The 21,244-nt window shown below is 38.2% G+C and overlaps 1 protein-coding gene across 2 annotated transcripts in view; it reads left to right on the top strand.

Moving 5' to 3' along the window:
- Positions 1–19,756, top strand: part of dnajb6b (DnaJ heat shock protein family (Hsp40) member B6b) — a 29,136-nt gene extending 9,380 nt beyond the window's left edge. For both annotated transcript variants that reach the window (XM_042510342.1, XM_042510343.1), the window contains exons 3-10: positions 768–877; positions 3,077–3,148; positions 3,397–3,486; positions 8,641–8,778; positions 8,866–9,037; positions 9,998–10,068; positions 16,831–16,983; positions 18,726–19,756. In XM_042510342.1, the coding sequence (XP_042366276.1) occupies positions 768–877; positions 3,077–3,148; positions 3,397–3,486; positions 8,641–8,778; positions 8,866–9,037; positions 9,998–10,068; positions 16,831–16,983; positions 18,726–18,835 (916 nt within the window). In that variant the 3' untranslated portion in view covers positions 18,836–19,756. The remainder of the gene's footprint in view (positions 1–767; positions 878–3,076; positions 3,149–3,396; positions 3,487–8,640; positions 8,779–8,865; positions 9,038–9,997; positions 10,069–16,830; positions 16,984–18,725) is intronic.
- Positions 19,757–21,244: the final 1,488 nt, after the last annotated feature.

Below are 21,244 nucleotides of genomic sequence, written 5' to 3'. Positions count from 1 at the left end.
AAGTTTAGAGGTTCTTTTGAATTGAATTTAGATGTAAGGAGAGGCTTTTGCTCCAGGGAAAATTCAGTTATTTTGGGTAATGCAGTAAATCACTGAGTGGAGTTAAATCATATGAGAGAGGATGAAACCATTGATTATTGCTGATCAGATCAACCTATTAATCCAATTTGCCAGTTCTCCACCACAGAAGATAGATAGCGAATGCTGAGCATCTGCTACAATGCTTACAAAGACGTGGACTACAAAGACTATTCACTAAACACTCATAACGGAGTCAATGCCCAGACTGTGTGCAGCCTTTTTGCTGGCTGACTCTCAGTCCATAGTCTTGTCCACGTCATTTTGTGTGTCCGCTGTCGATGCTGCTGCTGGGCTTAGAAACAAACAGCTGATGCAGCGTAAGCCGCTGTGCAAGCCTCCGCTGCACGTCAGTGGAGTTTAGGCTGTCTTTGTTATTTCTGCTTGGATGGGGGGAAGGACAGTGTGTGCACGTATGCATTTCGATGTGTGAGTGCATAAAGGGGTGCCTATGTGTTTGGTGTAGGCATGTTTGCCACCCTAAAAAAAGACTTGAATGTGGATATGTGTTTCCAATACGGGGATGTCCATTATACATACAACACATACACATTTTCCACCCTCCGTTTCTGTATTAAGAACTGACTGTCTGCCCTTGGAATGTCTACAGTGTATGACATACATTGTGTGTTAGTCTCTGTTTTGATGTCACTGTGTGTATTTTAACTGTGTGGTATTTTGTATCCCAGCTACAGAAAATTGGCATTGAAGTGGCATCCAGACAAGAACCCAGACAACAAGGAGGAAGCAGAAAAAAGGTTCAAAGAGCTGTCAGAGGCGTATGAAGTGCTCTCAGATGGTAAGGTTTTTCTGTAGAGGGAGAAAGTATGTCCTAAAGCCATGTGAAAGGTGCAGTTTGTAAGATTCACACTAATTGTTGCTAAAAAATGAACAAACATCATCGACAGATTGTAGAGAAGTAACAGCTTTGATGTTAGGTCAAAGACGTTTATGTATTGTGTTGCAGAGAGCTCTTTTGAAATAAGCATGCCAACCAGCTAGCCTCGGCCCATACTGTCTTGTAATACCAATTGTACTTTAAGAGGAGATGGTGAGCCCCTTAAGTCAGCCCTCAATCCAACATGACAGGACGAAGAGGTCAAGTCTAGTATTATTTTGTTTTTGTTGTTTTGAGATACCTGCTAGCTCTTCAGACATAAAGTTCATTGACCTTTTTATGACTTCTTCCATAATTGGAAAAGTGCTCTTTTGTCCCATTGTGCTTGCTAAGTGCTCTGTTATTTATGATACTAGGACTGCAGAAATATACAGGTTTAAAGGTACACCGGGTAATGAAAATTGACCGTTATCGTAACATGTACATTTGCTTATCTATGGTATTGAAAAAAAAAGGCAACCGGATAGAAAATCTAATCTGCAGGTGCGCTCCTCCTTTTCTCCTTAATTGGCTTTCAGTTTTAGTTATAATAATTTTAAGGTTTTTTTAACATTGATTATAATAATAATAGTATAACTTATGCTGTAATTAGGTGAAAACACAATATTTTCTAAAACACTTGTCATACTTTATAAATCTCATTCCGTTGCAACCCTAGATGATGCACACAATACTGGTGGGGTTAGGTTAGCCACTTGAGGCCTATCTTGTAGGCTTACTGTTTGTTACTCATTCAAGTCTGTGATCTTCTATCATTGTTTTGTCCAGGCATAATGTCAAAGCCAAAATATGTCCAGAGCCAGATAATCCCAAAATGTGTTGATTTTAGGCAAAGAAGAGAGACACACAGAGCACAATGACAACAAATCCGTACAAAAAAAACATTACAAATTACATCCATATATGGTTTTTGTGTGGCTGTTTTTATCTACTGTGGCCTTGCCAGGATTATAAGATAGTAGTGTTATTTCGACTGACTCAGAGTTTCAGCAGTTTGGTTGAGTTTTGGGTATTCTTGCCTTGCTGTTATTTAGTAGCTGGCTTGGAGGTGAAATTCTGCTCTTTGTTAGTTTGGAGCATGAGGCCTTGCATTACACATTACAGGTTTTGTAAAGTAATTAATCTTTGAATGTGATGACTTGTGTTTTTCTGAGCCTCTAAGAAAACATATGTCTTGTCATTAGCACTTCACATTGTTGTCATCTCTGCTGTTAGAGAAAAGATTGTACCTCCACATCTGATTACTGGGGCAGGGTGTCAGTTTAAAAATGTTGCTTTTACCAGTATGATAACTTTAGGTTTTGGAGCAGATACTAAAATTATTAATCACTACAAGTACATATGCAGCCTAAAAAAACATTGCTTTAAAAATACATTTAGGTCAATAACAAAAAAAGTACTATTATGTCAAACTTACCATGCATCAAATAAGTTAAGCAGGTAAATTGCTTCAAATCAAGATGTCTTTAGTAAGTTTTCTGTTTCCTTAGTGAGTGTATTTACTGGAATAATGCTGAAAACATGAGCATGTCTGGAATTCAGATGTAGGTTTGAGAACACAACAGAAGCCTGTTATATTATATTAGGCGTAGCTATGCACCACACTCACATAGTCACAAGATGCAGGTATTGTTAGCATTTGCAGTGCACAGTGTCAGGATTGTTTATGCTGAATCAAGTGGCTCTTTGTGTAGAGTTCCTGTGTGGTGGGTGTTAAGTTTTACTTTCTATTTATCATTTGATGTCAGAAACGGTTTGAGGTGTAAATGTTTTCAGACACTGATAGTTACGCCCTTTTTGTGACCGTTTAACAGCAGCTTTGTGCAGTTACTCACAGCAAAGACATCCACATGAAGATCGTCAAAATTATTGATTTAATGCATAAAATGCACATCAATAGGATATAATTTGAAAATGTGGACTTTTTTTTTGGATTACTGTGATTAGTCCCAGTGAAAAGCAAAAAAAATTGAAAGGGAGTAGTTAATTTGACACTTATATATTGCAGTGTGAAGACTTTAATGACTCTAAGGTTGAAAATAAAACATCTGTTTGTTGGTTTTCTTCGTCTTATCTAAATTTCTTTTCTTCCCACAACAGAAAACAAGAGGCACACTTATGACAGATATGGCAAAGACGGCCTTTCAGGAGGGGGAGGAGGAGGAGGAGGAGGTAAGGAGACGACTTTCGAAATAGCAAAATATTCATCTCAGCGCCATGGAGATGACTAATAATATTTCAGTAGTCAGTTCTAATATGGAAATTAACAAGATGAGCTCTGTGAGTCTACAGGTATAATGTTTTAGTGACATGTTCCTTCACTATTCTGAGTCTTTTTTATGACTTATAATGATAGCAGCATCTATAATACTGCGTCTGATTAGTAGATGTGTGGTTTATTTTTATTGTTTGTTTTACAGGAGGCCATTATGATCACTTCACATTCCGTAATCCCGAGGACGTTTTCAGGGAATTCTTTGGCGGCAGAGATCCATTTGCAGATTTTTTTGGTAAGTCTGTTTCGTTTCTGGCGAGGCACTGATGGGTTTTATCGCTTTCAAAGAGAAAGAAGAAAGAGGGACTGAAAAGAAGAGTGCACAGTTGGCAACTGCTATTAATAGCCGCATAATTTTATCTGGTCATAAATATACACAGATGACCTGAGAAGGCTCAGGAGAGACTGAAAAGGAGAACATCCTGTAGGTCCCACTTTTATATCGTGTAAAACATTCATATTGCCGTTTGCTAATTAGTTGGCCTTTTAGCTGTTAGCGTGCAGCCCCTGCTGTGTAGAAATGTGGAGCATTCGACCCAGGAAACTTTCTGTAAAGCCCTGTGCTAATCCCCAACAGCTCTGTAATGTGCATCTCCAATACGCTAAGTGCTGTTCACCTCGGGAGGTCACCTGCCACTAAATGTCACATGCTGGAAAACACGGAGTATCTCTGCTGGATATTGACCTCGACTTTATTAAGTAGCCTTTATCTATTAACTGGGGTTTAGACCTCTTAATTTATTCCAGCTTCTTTTTCTTGAAAATATTCTTAATTTTTTACTATTCTTATCATAAAAAGCAATTTCATAATTGCAGAATAGTTTTTAAACGGTAATGCACGCTCCATTAAAATGTATTTTGAAGGTTGTCCATTACAAATATTTTATATGTGACTCAGAGGGTCATTCAGTGAGTGACTAAGGGTGCTTCAGTGTCGAAGTTGAATTGAATTGAAATTTTTGATTTATAACATATATTAAAAGTATGCCATGTATACATATAAATACATAATATGCACAACCTCTCCAGGAGGCATCACATCTTTATACATGTATGTCAAAAATGTACTCCAAAGGTCTTTTGTTCCAGCAGCAGTCTGTTTTTTTAATGAACACTTTCAAATGTGGTCTCTAGATGCAGCACCTTTCAGCTGTTTATTCATCTGGCCTTATAATGTGTTATTTATTTTATCTATTTATCTTTGTATCTATTTGTTGATTACTGTGAATGCAGTGTGTATTATTTGTTGTCTGTATGCAGTGTTTTAGGAGGCAAAGGGTTTTCCCCATTGGGCATTAATAAAACTTTCAAATCAAAAAGAAAGGTTAAAAAAGAACTGCAACATCAAAATAATATATACATACATACAAACATAAATGTATCTACTCATACAAATATAATTAAACAGAGCAACCGTAGTTCATCTAAGGTGGTTGGGGATTAAATGCTGATATAATAGTTTATTTTTTCTTACAAAGAAATGTTACATCTTTGTTGAGTTAAAACAATTAATCAGTGATGCCATGGCAACTATTTTTCTTAGTGATTTTTATCAAGCAAAATTGCCAAACATTTGTTGATTTTAGTTTCTCAGTTGTGGGGATTAAAAGTCACCTCGGGCTTCGGAATTTTTTTTTTTTTTTTTTTTTTTTTGACATTCTCTGTTTTTTTCTTTTATTAGAATAAAAAAGAAAAGTAAAGGAAGATTAATCCATAATACAAATAATCAGTTTGTTTGTTTTTTGCAATAATTTGAAATTGCCTTATTATTTCTAACCATTTTGGAGCCTCTTCTCAGTTATTAGTTTCAAAATCAGAATCATTATCTGGCTTATAGGTTTTTGCATGCAAGGAATGCGCTTTGTTATATTGGTGCGTAACATAAATATAGTGAGAGGCAATGAAAAAGAAAAGCAAACAAATATTAGCAGTTAAAAGCAGTTACCGTTGCTTTTCAGAACAGATAATTCTCATCTTTTTTGTCCACCACTTATTTCTAAATTTTCCTCAGATGAGCAACAAGATAATAGTTTTTTGTTTTTTTATTCACACTTTGTAAGCTATTTAAGTACTTGCTTAATATAAACAAGTACGTTAATGCAATGTTGACCAGCGGCTGTTTATGTGTTACACTGCCAGCGTCTCGTAGTTCCTGATTGTTAATTTGTTTCAGAGGTGTCAGTAGTTGTATTATGTTCGGTTATAGGAGTTTAGCGCCTGTCCTGGGTTGTCTGGGTTCAGCAAAAGGCTGATTGGAAGGCATGTGAAGTTCACCCCGTGTAGCTCTAAATATGGAGTTCAGACGCAGGCAGAGGATGGATTTGAACGTCTGCATCACTCAACTGGAATGCTTTCAAAAATAGCTTCCGTATTAAAACAAAAGCAGATGTAATAACGCCAAGTGTTCGCGCGGTGTGTGTCTCCATGTGTCAGAGCACATGGAAAACGTGTGAGTGTTCAGCATTAAGTTATTGAAAGGACTGTATTGAAATGGGAGTTATTAGAAATGATACTTTAAAAACGAGGGGACTGAATTAGAACTTGAAGGGAAAGTCATCTTTTCTGTCAGATTGTTCTTATAAACTGACATGTGTTAATGTTATATTTATTAACAGGGGTAGAATAAAGTGGTGTAGCACAGCTGTTGCTGTTTACTCTCTTCAGTAAACAAGGCACGTTTAAAAAAAGCCAAACCATGATGCTATCTCCACTGAGAGTTAAGTTCAAGTTCTATTTTAACTGGGGACAACTTTTATTATGCTTAATTGGTAAGAGGATATGTCTAAACATCCATCTTGTCTTGTCTATTTCAACACTATATTTTTCTTCAGATAGACTGATAAAAATAACCATTTTTGGTTTTCTGTCCTGAAGATGGCAAACACAAAAAAGAGCGTTACGATATATTTTTAAAATGCCATCCAGCCTCCAGTCCAGCTGGTCCTGTGGATCTGTCACTCACCCACCTCAGAGCAGACTGAGGGGTGTGTGTGTGTGTGTGTGTGTGTGTGTGCGCGCGCACGTGTGCGTGTGTGCGCGCACGTGTGTGTGTGTGTGTGTGTGTGTGTGTGCTGCTGTAGAGACAAATTCACACGATGACAAGGATTTACTTGTCTGCCAAAAACAGCACACACTAATTCTCAAATGAACATGTGCAGGAAGTAGACAAAACTTTTTTACCCACTTTCATTTGGACATACTGCAGAAATATAAAACAATATCCACAAAATGTCTCCACAATATCTCCCTGGACAAGTGCTGTATTTGGACTTTGTATATTATGGTGCACACGCACATTTTGAAAACTCATTTACACTGTTACACTTTTATTTATTCGCGTATGGTAAAAAGGTGTGGTTGCCTGGGAATCAGAAGAATCAGTGAGGTTTTATTGCTCTGGCATAAAGGTTAATAACGATAGTTTGGAACAATAAAAAGACAATAGCTGAAAGCCAATTTCAATTACTTTTGAGTACAACTGGTAAAAAAACAAAAAAACCCCAACAAAAGCTAAAACCTAGCTCAGTGAAAAGGAGCGCTATTCAGGCATTTTTCAAAGCAGTCGACTAAAAAAAAAACAATAATAATAATACTTGTTATGATGATAATAATAAACTGAATTTATAGAGCACTTTTCATACAAAGAGTGCTTAACAAAAAAAGGAACACAGAGAACAAGATGGACAATAAAAAGATAAACAACATTTAAAAGTCAAAGTAAAAAGTACAGAAACCAGTAAAAATGATAAAAATAAGAGAATTGATCAAAAATAGTAAACGCAACAATTATATTAATTAAAAGCCAGAGTAAATAAATAGGTTTTAATTTTAAAAACATTCACCAAGCCTGCTTCTCTTATAGCTTTTTGAAGGCTATTCCATAATTTGGGTGCGTAGTTATTAAAAGCTGCGCTGCCTATTTTCTTGTGCGTATAGTTAGAATTTGTATATGCATAGAGGATAATTCTGATGGCAAAGAGGGCAACACTCGTTCACAGACATACACCATGTCCTTTACTGTTTTTGCTGCCCCTATTTGTTGTCGGTCTATCCCGTTGCATGCAGAGGCATTTTTAATCTACAGCTGTTAGATAACACCCAAAGGAAATTGTAAATGAGCAGAGAGGTTCCAGACTAACTTGCATTTTCGATTCGGTGTGGCGATGTGAGGCTTTAGGTGTGGCACATTCTTCGCTGACTTAATCTCAGTCTTTATGCCTGACAGGTCCTTTGAAGTTGTGTCAGAGCACCAAAGTGTGAGAGCGAGAACGCCCTAACTTTTCTCCCAGCTATGTCTTTGTGTACACTGATCATGTACACAAACGTTGAACCAGAATTCCAGAGTTAAAGCCGCATTTTTCAGCCTGTAACATTCCTCTCTCTTTCTTCCACTGATGTCTGGTGACTTACTGACAACTTTGTAAAAGCTGAGCTGTCTCCTCTAATGTCTTCTTCTGGGTAAACAGACAGTTAAATCAGTGGTCAGGGAGTGCTTTTATTGTAAGATGTCTGTCAGAGGCTTTCTTCTTGCTGCCTCGGTACATTCAAGGTTAAAGAAGGAGTCTTCTTTCAGCGAATGGTGCCAGTGATCCAGCCTTATCCTGCTGGGGTGACCCAGATTGGCAGCGTGCAATTAGTAGCATGTCCACAGGGCTTTAGGATGAGAATTAGCGATGGGCATTTTGACAGTTTAGGGTTAAGATTGTTCCAGAAATTACAAACCGATGCTCTTACATCAACTGCAGCTTTTTTATTATCAGATACTTAAATCTTTTGGAATCTAGACACAGTGTGAAAGGGGCCCAAAATCAAAATATCTCTTACTTATAGTGCTGTTTATCAATCTAGATAGTTTTGGTGTGAGTAGCTGAGTGTCGGAGATATCAGCTCTCAAGATTTCTTCTCTCCAATATGATGGAACTAGATGGCACTCGGTTTGTGGTGCTCAAAGCGCCAAAACATACATTTGCAAAAGCAAGTGTCACTTCCCAAAAATCGAATTATATTAAATAATAAATATTAACAGTGGATCAAACAACTGAGTCATTTAAAAGGGGTAACTAGTATGGTTTGGCTCATTGTTTTGGCTTAACATTTGTAAATATTCTAGATAATTGATGATTTTTTGTATATTTGCTAATCAAATCAATCATTGCTAACAATTTCTAATGCAAAGCTATATGTCAGTGTTGTGTTCACAGTTTGTTTTGTCCGCTTTTATATGGCTACAGAAATAATATGAAAATGATTAAGCAGGTTAAGGAATTTTTGAAGAACTGAAAAAGTTAAAAACCAGTTAGGATTTAGAAATGAAATTAAAGTTTTCAAAGGTTTTCTCTTTCTCATTCACACACTTAACCTCTGTTTTGTACCGTGTTTCCCTCCACAGCTGATGACCCTTTTGAAGATTTCTTCGGGGGCAGTCGCAGTCGCCAAAGGGGCGCAAGCCGAAGCAGAATGGGGGGATCGCTCTTCGGGTTTGGGAGCTTCCCGGCATTTGGACACGGCCTCACAGGGTTCGATTCAGGTGCGTGCATCCCAACAAGTGACCCCACTTGTTTGAGTTTATGATACTTTAGCAGTTTGACTGAGGTTTTTCTTGAATCTTTTGCAGGTTTTAGCTCATTTGGAGACATGGGTGGAGGGTTCACTTCCTTCTCCTCTTCATCTTTTGGTGGAGGAGGAGGAGGAGGCGGAGGCGGAGGCGGGGGAGGAGGAATGGGTAACTTCAGATCTGTGTCGACCTCCACCAAGTTCATCAACGGCAGAAAAATTACTACAAAACGGTATTCAAATGTCAAACTCACCAGCATTTTAAAAGGACTAATTTGACATTTTGGGAAATATGCTGATTTGGCTGGATGATGCAGTTTCGTGTTTACTGTACAGACGTGAGAAAGGTATCGATCTTCTCTCGGGGTGAAAGTAGATCGAGGTTCTTGTCACTAAAACGACCCCAACCTCCATCGATTTAAACAACTGTTCGGTCTAGAAAGAATGAGAACACTTTAAATTATGCACAGTAAAATAATTTAATTTATTTAAATATTTAAATTTATTTAAATTTATTTAAAATCATTTGCAATTATAAACAAAACTTTTAAAGTCAAGACAATCAGTTTTGTTTTTCTAAATTTATCATAAACAGTTGAACAATTTACAAGTCTCTGTCTTTGAATTTTTAATATATAAGGCTAATCAAAAAGGGTTTACTAAGAGTGAAGTTATTGAATATTTGAGATACAACACTGTATAAGAAAGAATTTAATGGCTTTTTTCATTGAAAACTCCCCCTAAATTATACAAAAGCACTCATTTTTAGTATTCCCAACAAGAGATTATTGAAATGTACAGTGATTTTAAGGACACAACACTTTGTAGGAGAGAAGTTATTCAATATTTTCGAGTATTTTTCATTTCTTAAGTTCTGTATTTTGTAGACAGTCCCTGCACGCTTGTCTCACAGCAAACGGCACTCGGAGTGAAATGTTTTCATCAATATCAAAGGATGGCTTGTTATAATTGAAACTAGGTTGCAGCTGGTTGTCCACTTTATTACAGTTAGAAAAGGCAACGTTTGTGTTTTTACAACCTTTTGCTTATGATTTACTGATCTGGGAAGTTCTGCATAATGGCACCAAATCTTAAAGTGGTACAGAGCACTGTATTTCCATCATTTCAATTTATTCAGTATCTCTTTACTAGTCTGACTTGCAGATCTCTGATGCTTTTGGTGTCCGTTACAGGATCGTGGAGAACGGACAGGAGCGCGTGGAAGTGGAGGAGGACGGTCAGTTAAAATCCCTAACAGTTAATGGTAAGGAGCAGCTCCTAAGACTGGATAACAAGTAATTATCTCACCACAACAATTTGACCAACATAACAATTTTCACACCTGGAAAAAAAAAACTCACCCAGTGACTATGTTTGGCTCCGGCGGTTGGTCTCTCCTCTCTCTTTGTCCTCCTGCATCTCATTCCTGAAGAACAATTTTTCTCATTTTAGCTTAGCTGCAACAGGAGGCGAGAGAGATGTTCACAGTATATTTGTATATTTGTATTTATTCCATTATTTCGGGGGGACCATCTTGTTGGGCTTTGTGTTTTTGTTTACTACAATAATTGTACTTTTTATTTCTGTGACAAGCACAAAGCTAGGTACTTGTTATGAATATATAGATATATATTATTTTTCCTCTGGGGTAGATATTGTCTTTCTTATTGTCGCTGGAAAACGAGACGCTGTACATTTAGACTTCCGCATGTCATTTTTGCTCTTTTCATTTGACCAGTTTAACAAGTGAATGGTAAAAGCTTAACCACTTCGCCCTAATGTCTTTAACTTGAACATCACCTCGCTAACCTGTTAGCTGTTACCATGTTCACGCATGTGTAATATGAATTACATAGATTATTAATGAATTAATTATAACAATGTGCATTTTTCTTTTACATTTGTTTGTGTATTTTAGAACACCAGAGTATGTATTGTTTGTTTTTTTGCATGATTGCTGATTCCAGGGGGCTGCTTTGTAGTTTCACTGTAACTGTGTCAGCAACTCAAACCCGCATTACAACCTTACACAGTTACCGGACACACAGGGGAATTTTCATTCTTTGTAAAAAGAAAAAATAAAAAAGCTCACATTTGGTCAATAAACTTCAGTTCGTGGAACGTCGTGAAAAGTCGTCTGCAGTCACCTGGTGTCTTTGCGGTGTTTTCTTTTGCTTGAGTGGCTTTATATCCTCTCACTCTTCCTGGGTGTATGGTGTGTGTGTGTGTGCCTGATCACATTTTAAACGTGCTTCACACAACCGCAATAAAGGGAAACCACAGCGGCTGCTTTTTTTTGAACACTCACCCAACATACAGCTCACAGTGTGCATTATTTTAACATACTAATGACTCACATTTGGGCTTGGTCACTCATTGTAGAGTACACCGATGTGCTGTGTGTGCTTTCACTCAAAGAATAATTAATCAAAGGAAGGAAAATACATGTTTTCAGCAAAGACACGCCCGTTTCCTTCGAACCCTTAGGCTTTTTTTTTTTTTCTTTTCTGTGTGGGTAGGTATGCTTTTACCTTTACGAACCAGGTGAGAAGATACACCCAACTTCCTGGATTCATGTACCCTCTTTCAGGTTTCTCTCTTTGCCCCTCCCGTCACACATTTTTTCTGAGCTTGTAAAAAATGTTGATAGTGCACCTCTTTTGAAAACGCCCTCAAACACATCCTGTAGAGGCATCGAGCTAAACTACGGACACAAAATTTAACCAGTTGTTCAGTCTGTTTACTTAACAAAAGGCCTTGACATCTTTAAAAAAAAATGTGTCATTTGGAGACATTTTATTTTTCCTGTCCTATTAAACATCAGGCATGATAGGCTCAGGTTGAGTAATGATTGCAATTGACTCAGAGGTCACTGTGTACAGACAGGAGATTGTGTGTGTGTGTGTGTGTGTGTGTGTGTGTGTGTGTGTGTGTGTGTGTGTGTGTGTGTGTGTGTGTGTGTGTGTGTTTCTCAAGGAATGTGCTCAGGGCTAGATTATTTACACAAGCTTCACTGCATATTTTTGCAAGAGACGAGTCAGAGGGGAACTGAGGAGAAGAAAAACGCAGGGTGAGGTCTTTTTACATGAGTCAAGCTGATACGGTTTACAGCTATATTTAATTTAACATTTATGGATTTACAGTGTGATTACCTTTGTGAGGGAGAAAGACAGATTGTGTGTATTTTGGTTGTGTGAAAGCCATGTCTTTCAGTATTTTGGGCCATATTTGTTTGGTTCAATTTCCCCTTCACCAGTACTGATTGAAGTGGCATTTGAGCATGCGCAGTCTTGTTGCTAGGTGACGGTGCAGCTCTGCGCCAATCCGTTGCTTCATACCAGCAACCTTGTGTGCTCTCTTTCCCCTCCTCTCTGTGAGTGTGTGTATAAATGTGATGATTAAATTAATGTGCTGTAAATAGGGAATACCACACAATCTAGCAATAAACGGCAGTATTTTACTACTATTTTTAGGGGCAATTTTAGATTCTGCACAAATATGCCTGCATTAGATTTCATGTTTTTAGTGTTGCAGAAGAGGGAATTTTATTTATGGTACAATCACTCCCTCTCCTGGATCAACTGAGCTTTTGTAGTGCAGTGGAAAAACCTAAAAGTTATAATATTGCTACATTTGGTCAGTCCTCGTCTTTTATTTATTTTTTTGGAAGTATAGTTCCCATATTTTTGGGAAGGGGTGTTCCTGCGCACGCAGTTTACAGTTAGTCAGCTTTTGTTTTTTTTTTTTTTATATTTTTGTTTTTATTTTGGCAAATTGGCTCCATTAAAAAGTCGGCCGAATTAGTTAGTAGCACTTCCTGTTTGCAAAGCACACAGTGGTGTGCAGACAAATATCACTGAATTAATTTGATACGGAAGAAAACCTTAAATTGTGATAATTGTTAGTCTGGTTCTGCGGTTAGGTTTTCCATGATTTCTGAGCTGATTTATAGATGCATACAGCCAGTTTTGGAAAGAATACTTTTTAAAATTTAATAGGGGAGTATCTAGTTACATGTAAGTAGTTACAGACATTAAATTACGTATTATGTATTGTAAGCAGTTAGTTACTGAGAAAAAAAAGTGAATACAGTTAGCTACGAATGAAAATGTTGGTGATTACAGAGGTTTTTTTTTTGTCTTTTCATTCATTACCCTGTTAACATAATTAGTAATGTAACTATTTTAATTACTTTATTAAAGTAATGTAACTAATCAGCCTATATGTGAATAGGTTTTGATTACTTTTTTAACAAATGTTTTAAAACCGGGCAATAAAGCTGAAAATATCCGGACATTGGCTATGCCCAAAACGAGGGTCTTATCCTATATTCTATGACATTTTGGTTGGCTATTTAATCACATTTTTTTTCTTAGTAAAACAGTGGGCCTTGCCCAATTAGTAAAAGACTTTGGCTTGTTTCTGTCCACTTCTTGTTCATTTTTAACAAGGTAAAACTTATAAACAATACTGTCCCAACTGTTCCAGGGAGATTAGACACTCTTTGGACTCCTGTGCATGCAACTGAATAAAATTTAGACAGCTGAAACTAGCACCAAGTGATAAGCCAGAAAATGAGCTTTCCCATATATTTTTTGTATGTGGCAAACTAAAAACAGCACGGTAGAAGACAAAAAACAAAACAGACAAAATTTTACTCAGATGCAGTACATTTTATAACTGAACAAAATTTGCCAAATAGTGAGAAGGTCTCCACTTTGAGGTTGAAAGTGAGGAAGATGTGGCCAAAAATGAGCACGGTGAACAGTTTAGGCATAGTTACTTTCTAACTTGTTTAAAAGGTACTGTTTCCCTGTCCCATCCAACCCCGCTCCCCCTACATGTAACTAGCTACTCCCCAGTAACAAAATACTCAGATTACACCAAATCTGAAAATATGTGCAGCGTGCCTGTATGTTCAAAATGCATTAGCATAAGTTCTGACTCAGAGAAAGAGTATTCTGCAAATTGCAGCAATTATTTCCTTCCAGAACCCACTATATTTATCACCTCACTCCCTTTAGGGGCCCCTACTCCGATCTTAGGGACCACTGCTTTAGAAGACATGTACAAGAAATAATTTTTAAAAAGTAAAACATTTTTTTACAATCATTTCACCTTAGCAACATGTTCTTAAAAAAAAGAAAAAAATAGCTAATATTCACCAGACATTTTGATTTTAAGGCGGGCCCTTTTATGGCCACTAGATGACACTGTTTGTGTACAAAAGACAGCATGACATCATCTCGCTGAATGATAATTTCCTCAACAGGGATCACAAATACTGAAGAATCTAGACAGTGATGAGAGCAACACCTGACAAATTTTACTTTTTGACTTATTTTGTTTTTAATCAGAAAGTTTTCCTAAATTTAATCCTAAAGATTCATATGTAATTGTCAGTATTAGTATGATTTGATAAAATTCGCTCTTGTTTAAATAAGGTCTCCATCCATTCCATTATGACACACTGATTTCCTGTCCCTGAGTTCCCCTGTGTTATGAAAGATGGCTTCCTGTCGGCAGAAAGCAGCATCCGGTGTTAACCCCCCCTCCACCTCGTCTGCTTGACAGCTTAGCGTGAAGCATTGAATCGGCCTGCAGCCGCTGGCCACTTTATGAGCGATGGCAAAAGATAAGCTGCCAGTTTCTCTTTGGCCGTGTCTGAACAAGGACACAGACTGTATCTCTCCGCGCTCAGCAGTAGAGTCACATCAGCACGACACCAGATGTCTTGAAACGAGGGAAGGTGGAGAGTTGAGAATAATCTGGTCCACAGTTGTAGTTGTCATGTAGGGTTAGACTCCTCCTGAACAGTGATTTATTTTAGGCTTTAGGCTCCAGCCAGCTGCAAGTAAGGCTGCTTTTGTCCGTCACACAAAGATTTTGTGTCTGTGTGTGTTTAGGTGTTAACCCGGGTGCTTGTGCCCGTGTGCACGCTCCTGTACAGCAGTCTAGACAGTGTGTATCAAACAGTTTTTTTACAGATTCACACAGCTTTGTTTGGCTAGCAGACAAATGACAGGCACTCTCAGGACAATAGCTGCAAATGAAAGCATCCAGAATTGTGTTCACTTTTCAAATTAAGTCCTTGATGCAGAAAATAAAAGGCTGCCTTTATGAGAATTAAAAGATCTCATTATCATCACTGCACTTTGATATTGTCTTTGTTGAAATTAATTAACTGATGATGGATTATGCGACTTGATAGTGGAAGGAATCTTATCACCCAGGTAACCCGGCCCATAATAGCCCCAAATATTGATCCTCAGGAACAAAGCTTGGAGTCGCATACATGTTGGCTTAATCCTGCTGTCTAACTGCATCTGATTGGATCAGCACAAGAATGCAGGATGGGATTAGTTGTTTGGTTTTTTTCAGAGCTGTTTAGAGAACGAATTGAGAGCCTTGAGTGTAAAGCCACCAATTGTCCTGTTTCTGCTGGGTCCAGTGGGTGCTGGTCTCTCCTCGCAGGGGTCAACTCTGTGTTTTTGTTCAATTTAAAAAGCTGATTTGCAAACTCTTGTAATAAGGAAGTCTAGGACTAAAGTCACCTGTTTTTGGCAAGAAAATAAACTACATATGGCAAGTTTAGCCAGCCAAATCTGACCTTAACAGATCTGAAAAGCTTTTGTGACAAAGAAATCGACTCGGGTTAGTGTCGAGGTCGTGCAGTAATAAGACGCTGCTCTAAGAGAAATCCAGTGATGTCTTTGTCTTTTAAGACCCAAACACACACAGCTGTCCTTGACTGCCTAAAAGCCCTAAAAGAGAGCCATCTCCTTCTAAAATATCACCTGAGTCGAGATGTCTCGATCAATTTTTTTTGCCCCAGACCCCAACCCGAGTAATCTGATACCGAGTATCTGCCGACACCTTTACCTGGATAATACAGCTGCACAGTGCACACTTTAAGTACTGTAAAGTTATGAACAACGAAAATTTTGCAGCTTAAGTTGAACATTTAAAAAAAACACCAGTTTCTTCTTATTGGAGTAGCAGCATTAGAATAAAACCTCAATATCACATCACAAATCGTGCTTTTTGTTTATGACACCTGTGTGACGGTGGACGTAAACAAAGGATCAGGCGGGGTGTGTACTCAAAATAACAAAACCTGAACAATTAAAAAATGCATAGATCGGGCCGGAAACCGATTCTTCTGATCCGATCGGAATATCCTGAATATAAAGTAAAAAAACCCATCAAGGATAGTGTTGCAGCGCAGCCACGTTTTACATCCTGCATTAATATTTGAAATGGCTATATGTTTATGTTGAGGGGCCCCCACAGGTGTGCAGCAATATGTCAAACAAAGCTGTCATGTGTCTAATGACTTGTGATGTGTTTAAGTCCGGGCTGTTACAGGGGATTTTTTTTTTTTAAATGCTGGTGCAGATCCTCCTCTAAATGGGACCAGGTTCAGCACGGCGAGCATCTGGCCTCCTTTCTTCTCCTCTGCGCTGCCTTAATTACACAACACAATGGCGATGAGATCTGCCTGTAATCTCGCAGCATAATAAGTCCCCCCCCTTCCTCTATACCCTGCCTGCCACTAATTCAATATAAATGTAAATTACCTAGAGAAAAGAATAACCAAATCTCATTTTATTTACATGACTAATCACAATAAAGTCAGGCAGATGAAATATGAATGAAATATATGGTTGAAAGGAAGGAGGGGTCTGCATTGCCTTAGGGACTCTTTCAACTTCTTGTTTTATATCATCTTTGTTGTTTCATGTTGGTTACATCAATATGCCTTTTTGCACTTGTGCTCAACTTGCTGTAATAGATGTGTGTTTTTTTCCTGTCTGATTGTATTCACACTGCCAAGGGCATCACAAGGTAATATGTTTTCCTTTCAGCTGACTTTTTTTTCAGCACACATCTTGTGTCAGAAGGCTGAAATTCAAAGACGCTGTAGAAAAAAAATAATGTTGAACACCCCAGGCCATCCATCCAGACAGCGAGAAGAGAAGGTTTAGGTGTGATTCATTCCCACTCTGCTCTGCTCTGCCCACAGACATCGCAGCCGAAGACCCCTTGGAGGATGAGTTCTGCCGCCACAGACAGGCCGCACTTCCTGGCCTCAGCCATCACCAGCGCTACCTGAGGAACTCCGCCCAAAACCCCTCGGAGGAAGAGGAGGAGCACGGCCTACAGAGCCTAACAAGAGGTCCGCTCACTCGCCACTGCAAAGCTGATTAATTACTAGCACACAGGGCTCTCCTTTAAAGAGTAGAGTCTTAATAAGCGCAGCTAATTGTCTGCTTTTGTGTCTGATGACCGCACAAAGGACGGTGACGAGGAGTGGCATGTTTGATTGGCACGTGTAAACACCGAGGACAGAGGTGTTCATTAGGCGGCTCTGTTCCACGCAGCAGTAACGACCAGAGGTCAGAGGTCTCCCTCTGTTTTCCTCATGGGGTCACAAAGTCACACACAAAAGCTGAGCAATTATCTGCGACACGCAGTCGCTGAATGTTTTATAAAAGCTGCTTCGTTAGTTAAGGAGGGAACCTTTAATTTAACCACGCACACTTCTTCCTGCTGGGATGCAAACAAAAGGCCCGAATTCTCTGTCTGAGATAATGACACAAACTGCTCAAATATGGGTCCTCGGAGAGAGAGGGGTGTTTTTAGCTACTGCTACGGGCTTAAAGTTTTGTGAGGACAATCTGTTCCACCTTTGAATAATTCACTCTTTATAAAGTGTTACAAGCTGTTAGTAATGACTTTATTTATAGATAATCATTTACTAATGCTTTACAGATAAGTCACAAACCATAAGAACAACATTATGGCTGCTGGTGTTTATCCTGTTTATCCTCTCACCTCACACCTGTTTGTCTAGTTTTAGCTGTTAGATTCATAATGAAGGCCATTTGACCTTTAACATTTTGGAAAATGGCACCATTGCATCTGCACCACCATTAGTCTATTAACGATTATTAAAACACACTATTCCTACAATTATTAATATTGTCTAAGTCTAGAAACATTAGTTTCAAATGTGGGTTTATTGCACGTTTTTGGTGGGGACCGCAGAGTCAGGGTGGCTACGTAGTGAATTTGTGTCTCATTTGTGGTCTGATAAAAAAAGAGATATAGACAGCAGGACAGGGAGGCGTCCATCTGCAGAGCTGGTGCTTGCTTTTCTCCTGGGGAGGTGGTCTGCAGCGACAGGCAGTGTAGCGGACGACACACTATGATTCAAGGCATTTACTGAATTTAGCTACATAAATGTGAACTTGAGGTCATGAGCTTTTGGCTCTGGTTGGCAGAAACATTTAGCAGCATTTTCTGTCCATCTTTGAAACGATTTGCTGACATTGACACATATTTTATTTGATTTATTGTTAGACTTTCTTTTAGACTCTCTGTTTGGTAAGTCAGTTCCCTATCCTCCTTTCTTTTTTGTTGCTTTGCAGTGTAAGTACTTGTAGTTGATGTCAGAATAGAAACTTTATCTGCAGCTGTTTGAATCGGTCTTTCACCGAAGGGATATTCACGCACATAAGTAGAACAGCAATAGGAACGTCTACTAAATGACCTGTGATTAGTCTCCAATCACGGCCTAGATTGCAGAAACATAGTGTTCACTCAGACCACTTGAATTACAATATGCTGAAATATGGGATTTTTGCCCATAACCCCCAAATAAACTGCTCACCCCAGCTTTAATGCTAAACTAAGTCAATTGGCATCTGGCACTATCATCATATTTCACTTCCAATTGTGAGAGCTGTATAAATATTCTCAGGTACCATTCAGCAAGAAAGCAAATAACTTTATTTATTGAGAGATATTCTTTATAAACCTACCATCCCTGAAGTTGATATCATTAATGTCCAGCTACTGATCTTTATGGCACAAGAAACTCAGAATATTTAATAATTATGTTCTTTTATTTTGTAGGACACATGAACACAAAGAGGAAGAAACTGTGGCCAAAGGAGGCAGAGTCCAAAAAGAAGAGAGCTCCTCGACTCTTCCCTCGGTTTGGAGGATTTGGTACCTTTTTTTAAACACCCCCAACCAAACACACACCCACACATTTATACATATATAGGCCTATATATATATATTTGTTGGCAGAAGTGCCATCAATCATACATGGCATTGGTTCATAGTTGCAATTTATCGGAGACACATCAGCACTGCTGTGCCGAATCTCCTCTTGTTTATCAGCAGCAGTGCAGCGCATAACTCTTGCCTCAGCCAGACAGTAGCCTGCAGAGACTTCACTTCAATGTTTTGTTTTGTCCAAGATACATTTTTATTATTAGTTAAGCTTTTGCTATTGCTGTATTTATTGTGGGTGGGCCCTGTGGATGTACAGTGAGCTTTCTGAACTTTAATTAATCTCTGATGATTGGACTTCTCCACTTTTTACACCACACACATTTTCAGAAAGTGTTTTCAAAGAGTTCAGGGGGAAGGAGAATTACAGTAGCAGCCTTGTTTGTGATAAGCGTGAAAATTACTGCAGTAATACTGTGTTGCATGTGAGAATAAGTGAAGGTCAAGCTATTCAGTGAATCCTTTTTTTCAACAGAGACGAGGAGAGAGAGGGACATCTGGGGAATGTGAGAGTAAAGAGAACTAAAAGCATTTAAGAGTGAGTTTTATTACGGCAGAAAAATTGTTCTGTTCAATCCTCAATCACACATGAAAATTGACTGTTGCACTCTGGCAGCAACATTATCCACTCTTTACAGAGAGAAAACAGCTACAAAACCCTCTTGAAGTTGTTAATTTTTTTTGGTAGGATTCTCCGTACAGAGTGGATTCAGCAATATGTTAACCTTCCATGGGTGCTTTTGTAAAAGATTTCTAAAACAAAATACAATATCTGCCATCTGATTTGTCCTTGGCTGGTTTTTAAGTAAGTGGAAATGTAGAAATGTCTGAAAATGGACTCCTACAAATAAATGGTTAAAGAAAAACAAGTCCTTGTGAGGAGTCAACTTTTAGTTATCTCATATGGGATTGTACCATGTCTCTATCCAAAGACCAACGTATTCTCATTGTATTCTATACAATGGTCCATATAATATTTTATGAAAATGCACATAGAATGGTTAATATGATATCTAATGAGTCAGCGCCCAACAAATTAACACTTCTACCAGTGAAATCGGGTTTAGGGAAGGAATCCCGGTTCGCCATCATCATGTTACTTAACATAAAATTTTGAAGTTTACCTTATGGAAAATAAAGTTACAGAAATTAGGTTAAGGGGGAAAAAAAACGTGGAAAATTAGATTGTCATGTTATGTACTTAACGTAAAGTTACATACTTAATGTAAAGTTACAAAGGTTAAGTTTAGAAAGTTATCAATCAAGTTTTTGACAGATGTCACCACCAATACTGAGCTAAATTGAATGTTGAAACCACATGAAGTGTCTAGAGGTTTGGCTCAGTGAGTAAATTAGGTGGTTAGCATGTCAGAGGTTGGTGGTTCAAGTGTCACCTTGAACATTTAACTTTTATGGCTTAAATAAAATAAAATATCGGCTGATGTATTTGTCTGCTCTGCTGATATAGGTCATCCATGGCCAACCTTACAATGAACACTTAAAACAGTTAAAAAAAACCCCACAATTGTCTCCTGAATTCTCATGTACTGAATACTGATTTTCTCTGCCAGTTGATTATCAACCCAACTCACATATGTGTCAAATTTTTGACAGATGTCACTGCCTAAACTGAGTTGAAGGGAACGTTGACAGCATGCAAAGTGTCTGGAGGTTTGGCTCAGTGGTTAAACCAGGTGCTTAGTGTGCCAGAGGTTGGTGGTTCAAGTCTTGCTTGGAACATTTGACTTTTATAGCATAAATACAATAAAATCTCTGCTGATATATGCGTGTGCACTGCTGATGTAAATCATTGATGGCATATCTTGCAACCAACACTTGACACAGTTAAACAGTTAAAAAAACAAACAATTGTCTCCTGAATTAATGTGCTGAATACGGATTTTCCCTGCTAAGAACTTAGTTGATGTTGTTGATGTTGGTTGGCCTGACTCATAGATCACTCAAGTATTCAAAATAAGTCACTACCTATACTGGGTTAAAGGGAACATCGACAGCCTGCACAGTGTCTGGAGGTTTGGCTCAGTGGTTAAATCAGGTGGTTAGTGTGCTGGAGGTTACTGGTTCAAGTCTTAGCTGGGACATAAAATATTATTTAGCTTTAGATTTATACATATTAGACACTGATTATGATATTGCAGACAAATTAGGCACATAAAGATTAGTGATATATCTTTTTGACTGATGAATCATGTGAAGTTGTCCAAAAACAGGTAAAACCTGTATCAGTAGTGACGCCTGTCGAAAACCTGACTCATATATGAATCAGGCCGATATTCCTTGTTTTTGACAGACGTCACTGCTGATACTGGTTTTACCTGTTTCGTGACCACTCC

Source organism: Plectropomus leopardus, chromosome 21, assembly GCF_008729295.1.
Source record: "Plectropomus leopardus isolate mb chromosome 21, YSFRI_Pleo_2.0, whole genome shotgun sequence".
In the NCBI taxonomy this organism is placed as follows: Eukaryota; Metazoa; Chordata; class Actinopteri; order Perciformes; family Serranidae; genus Plectropomus; species Plectropomus leopardus.
Note: the sequence above shows the minus strand (reverse complement) of the source record. Positions and strands in the feature narration are given on the sequence as shown.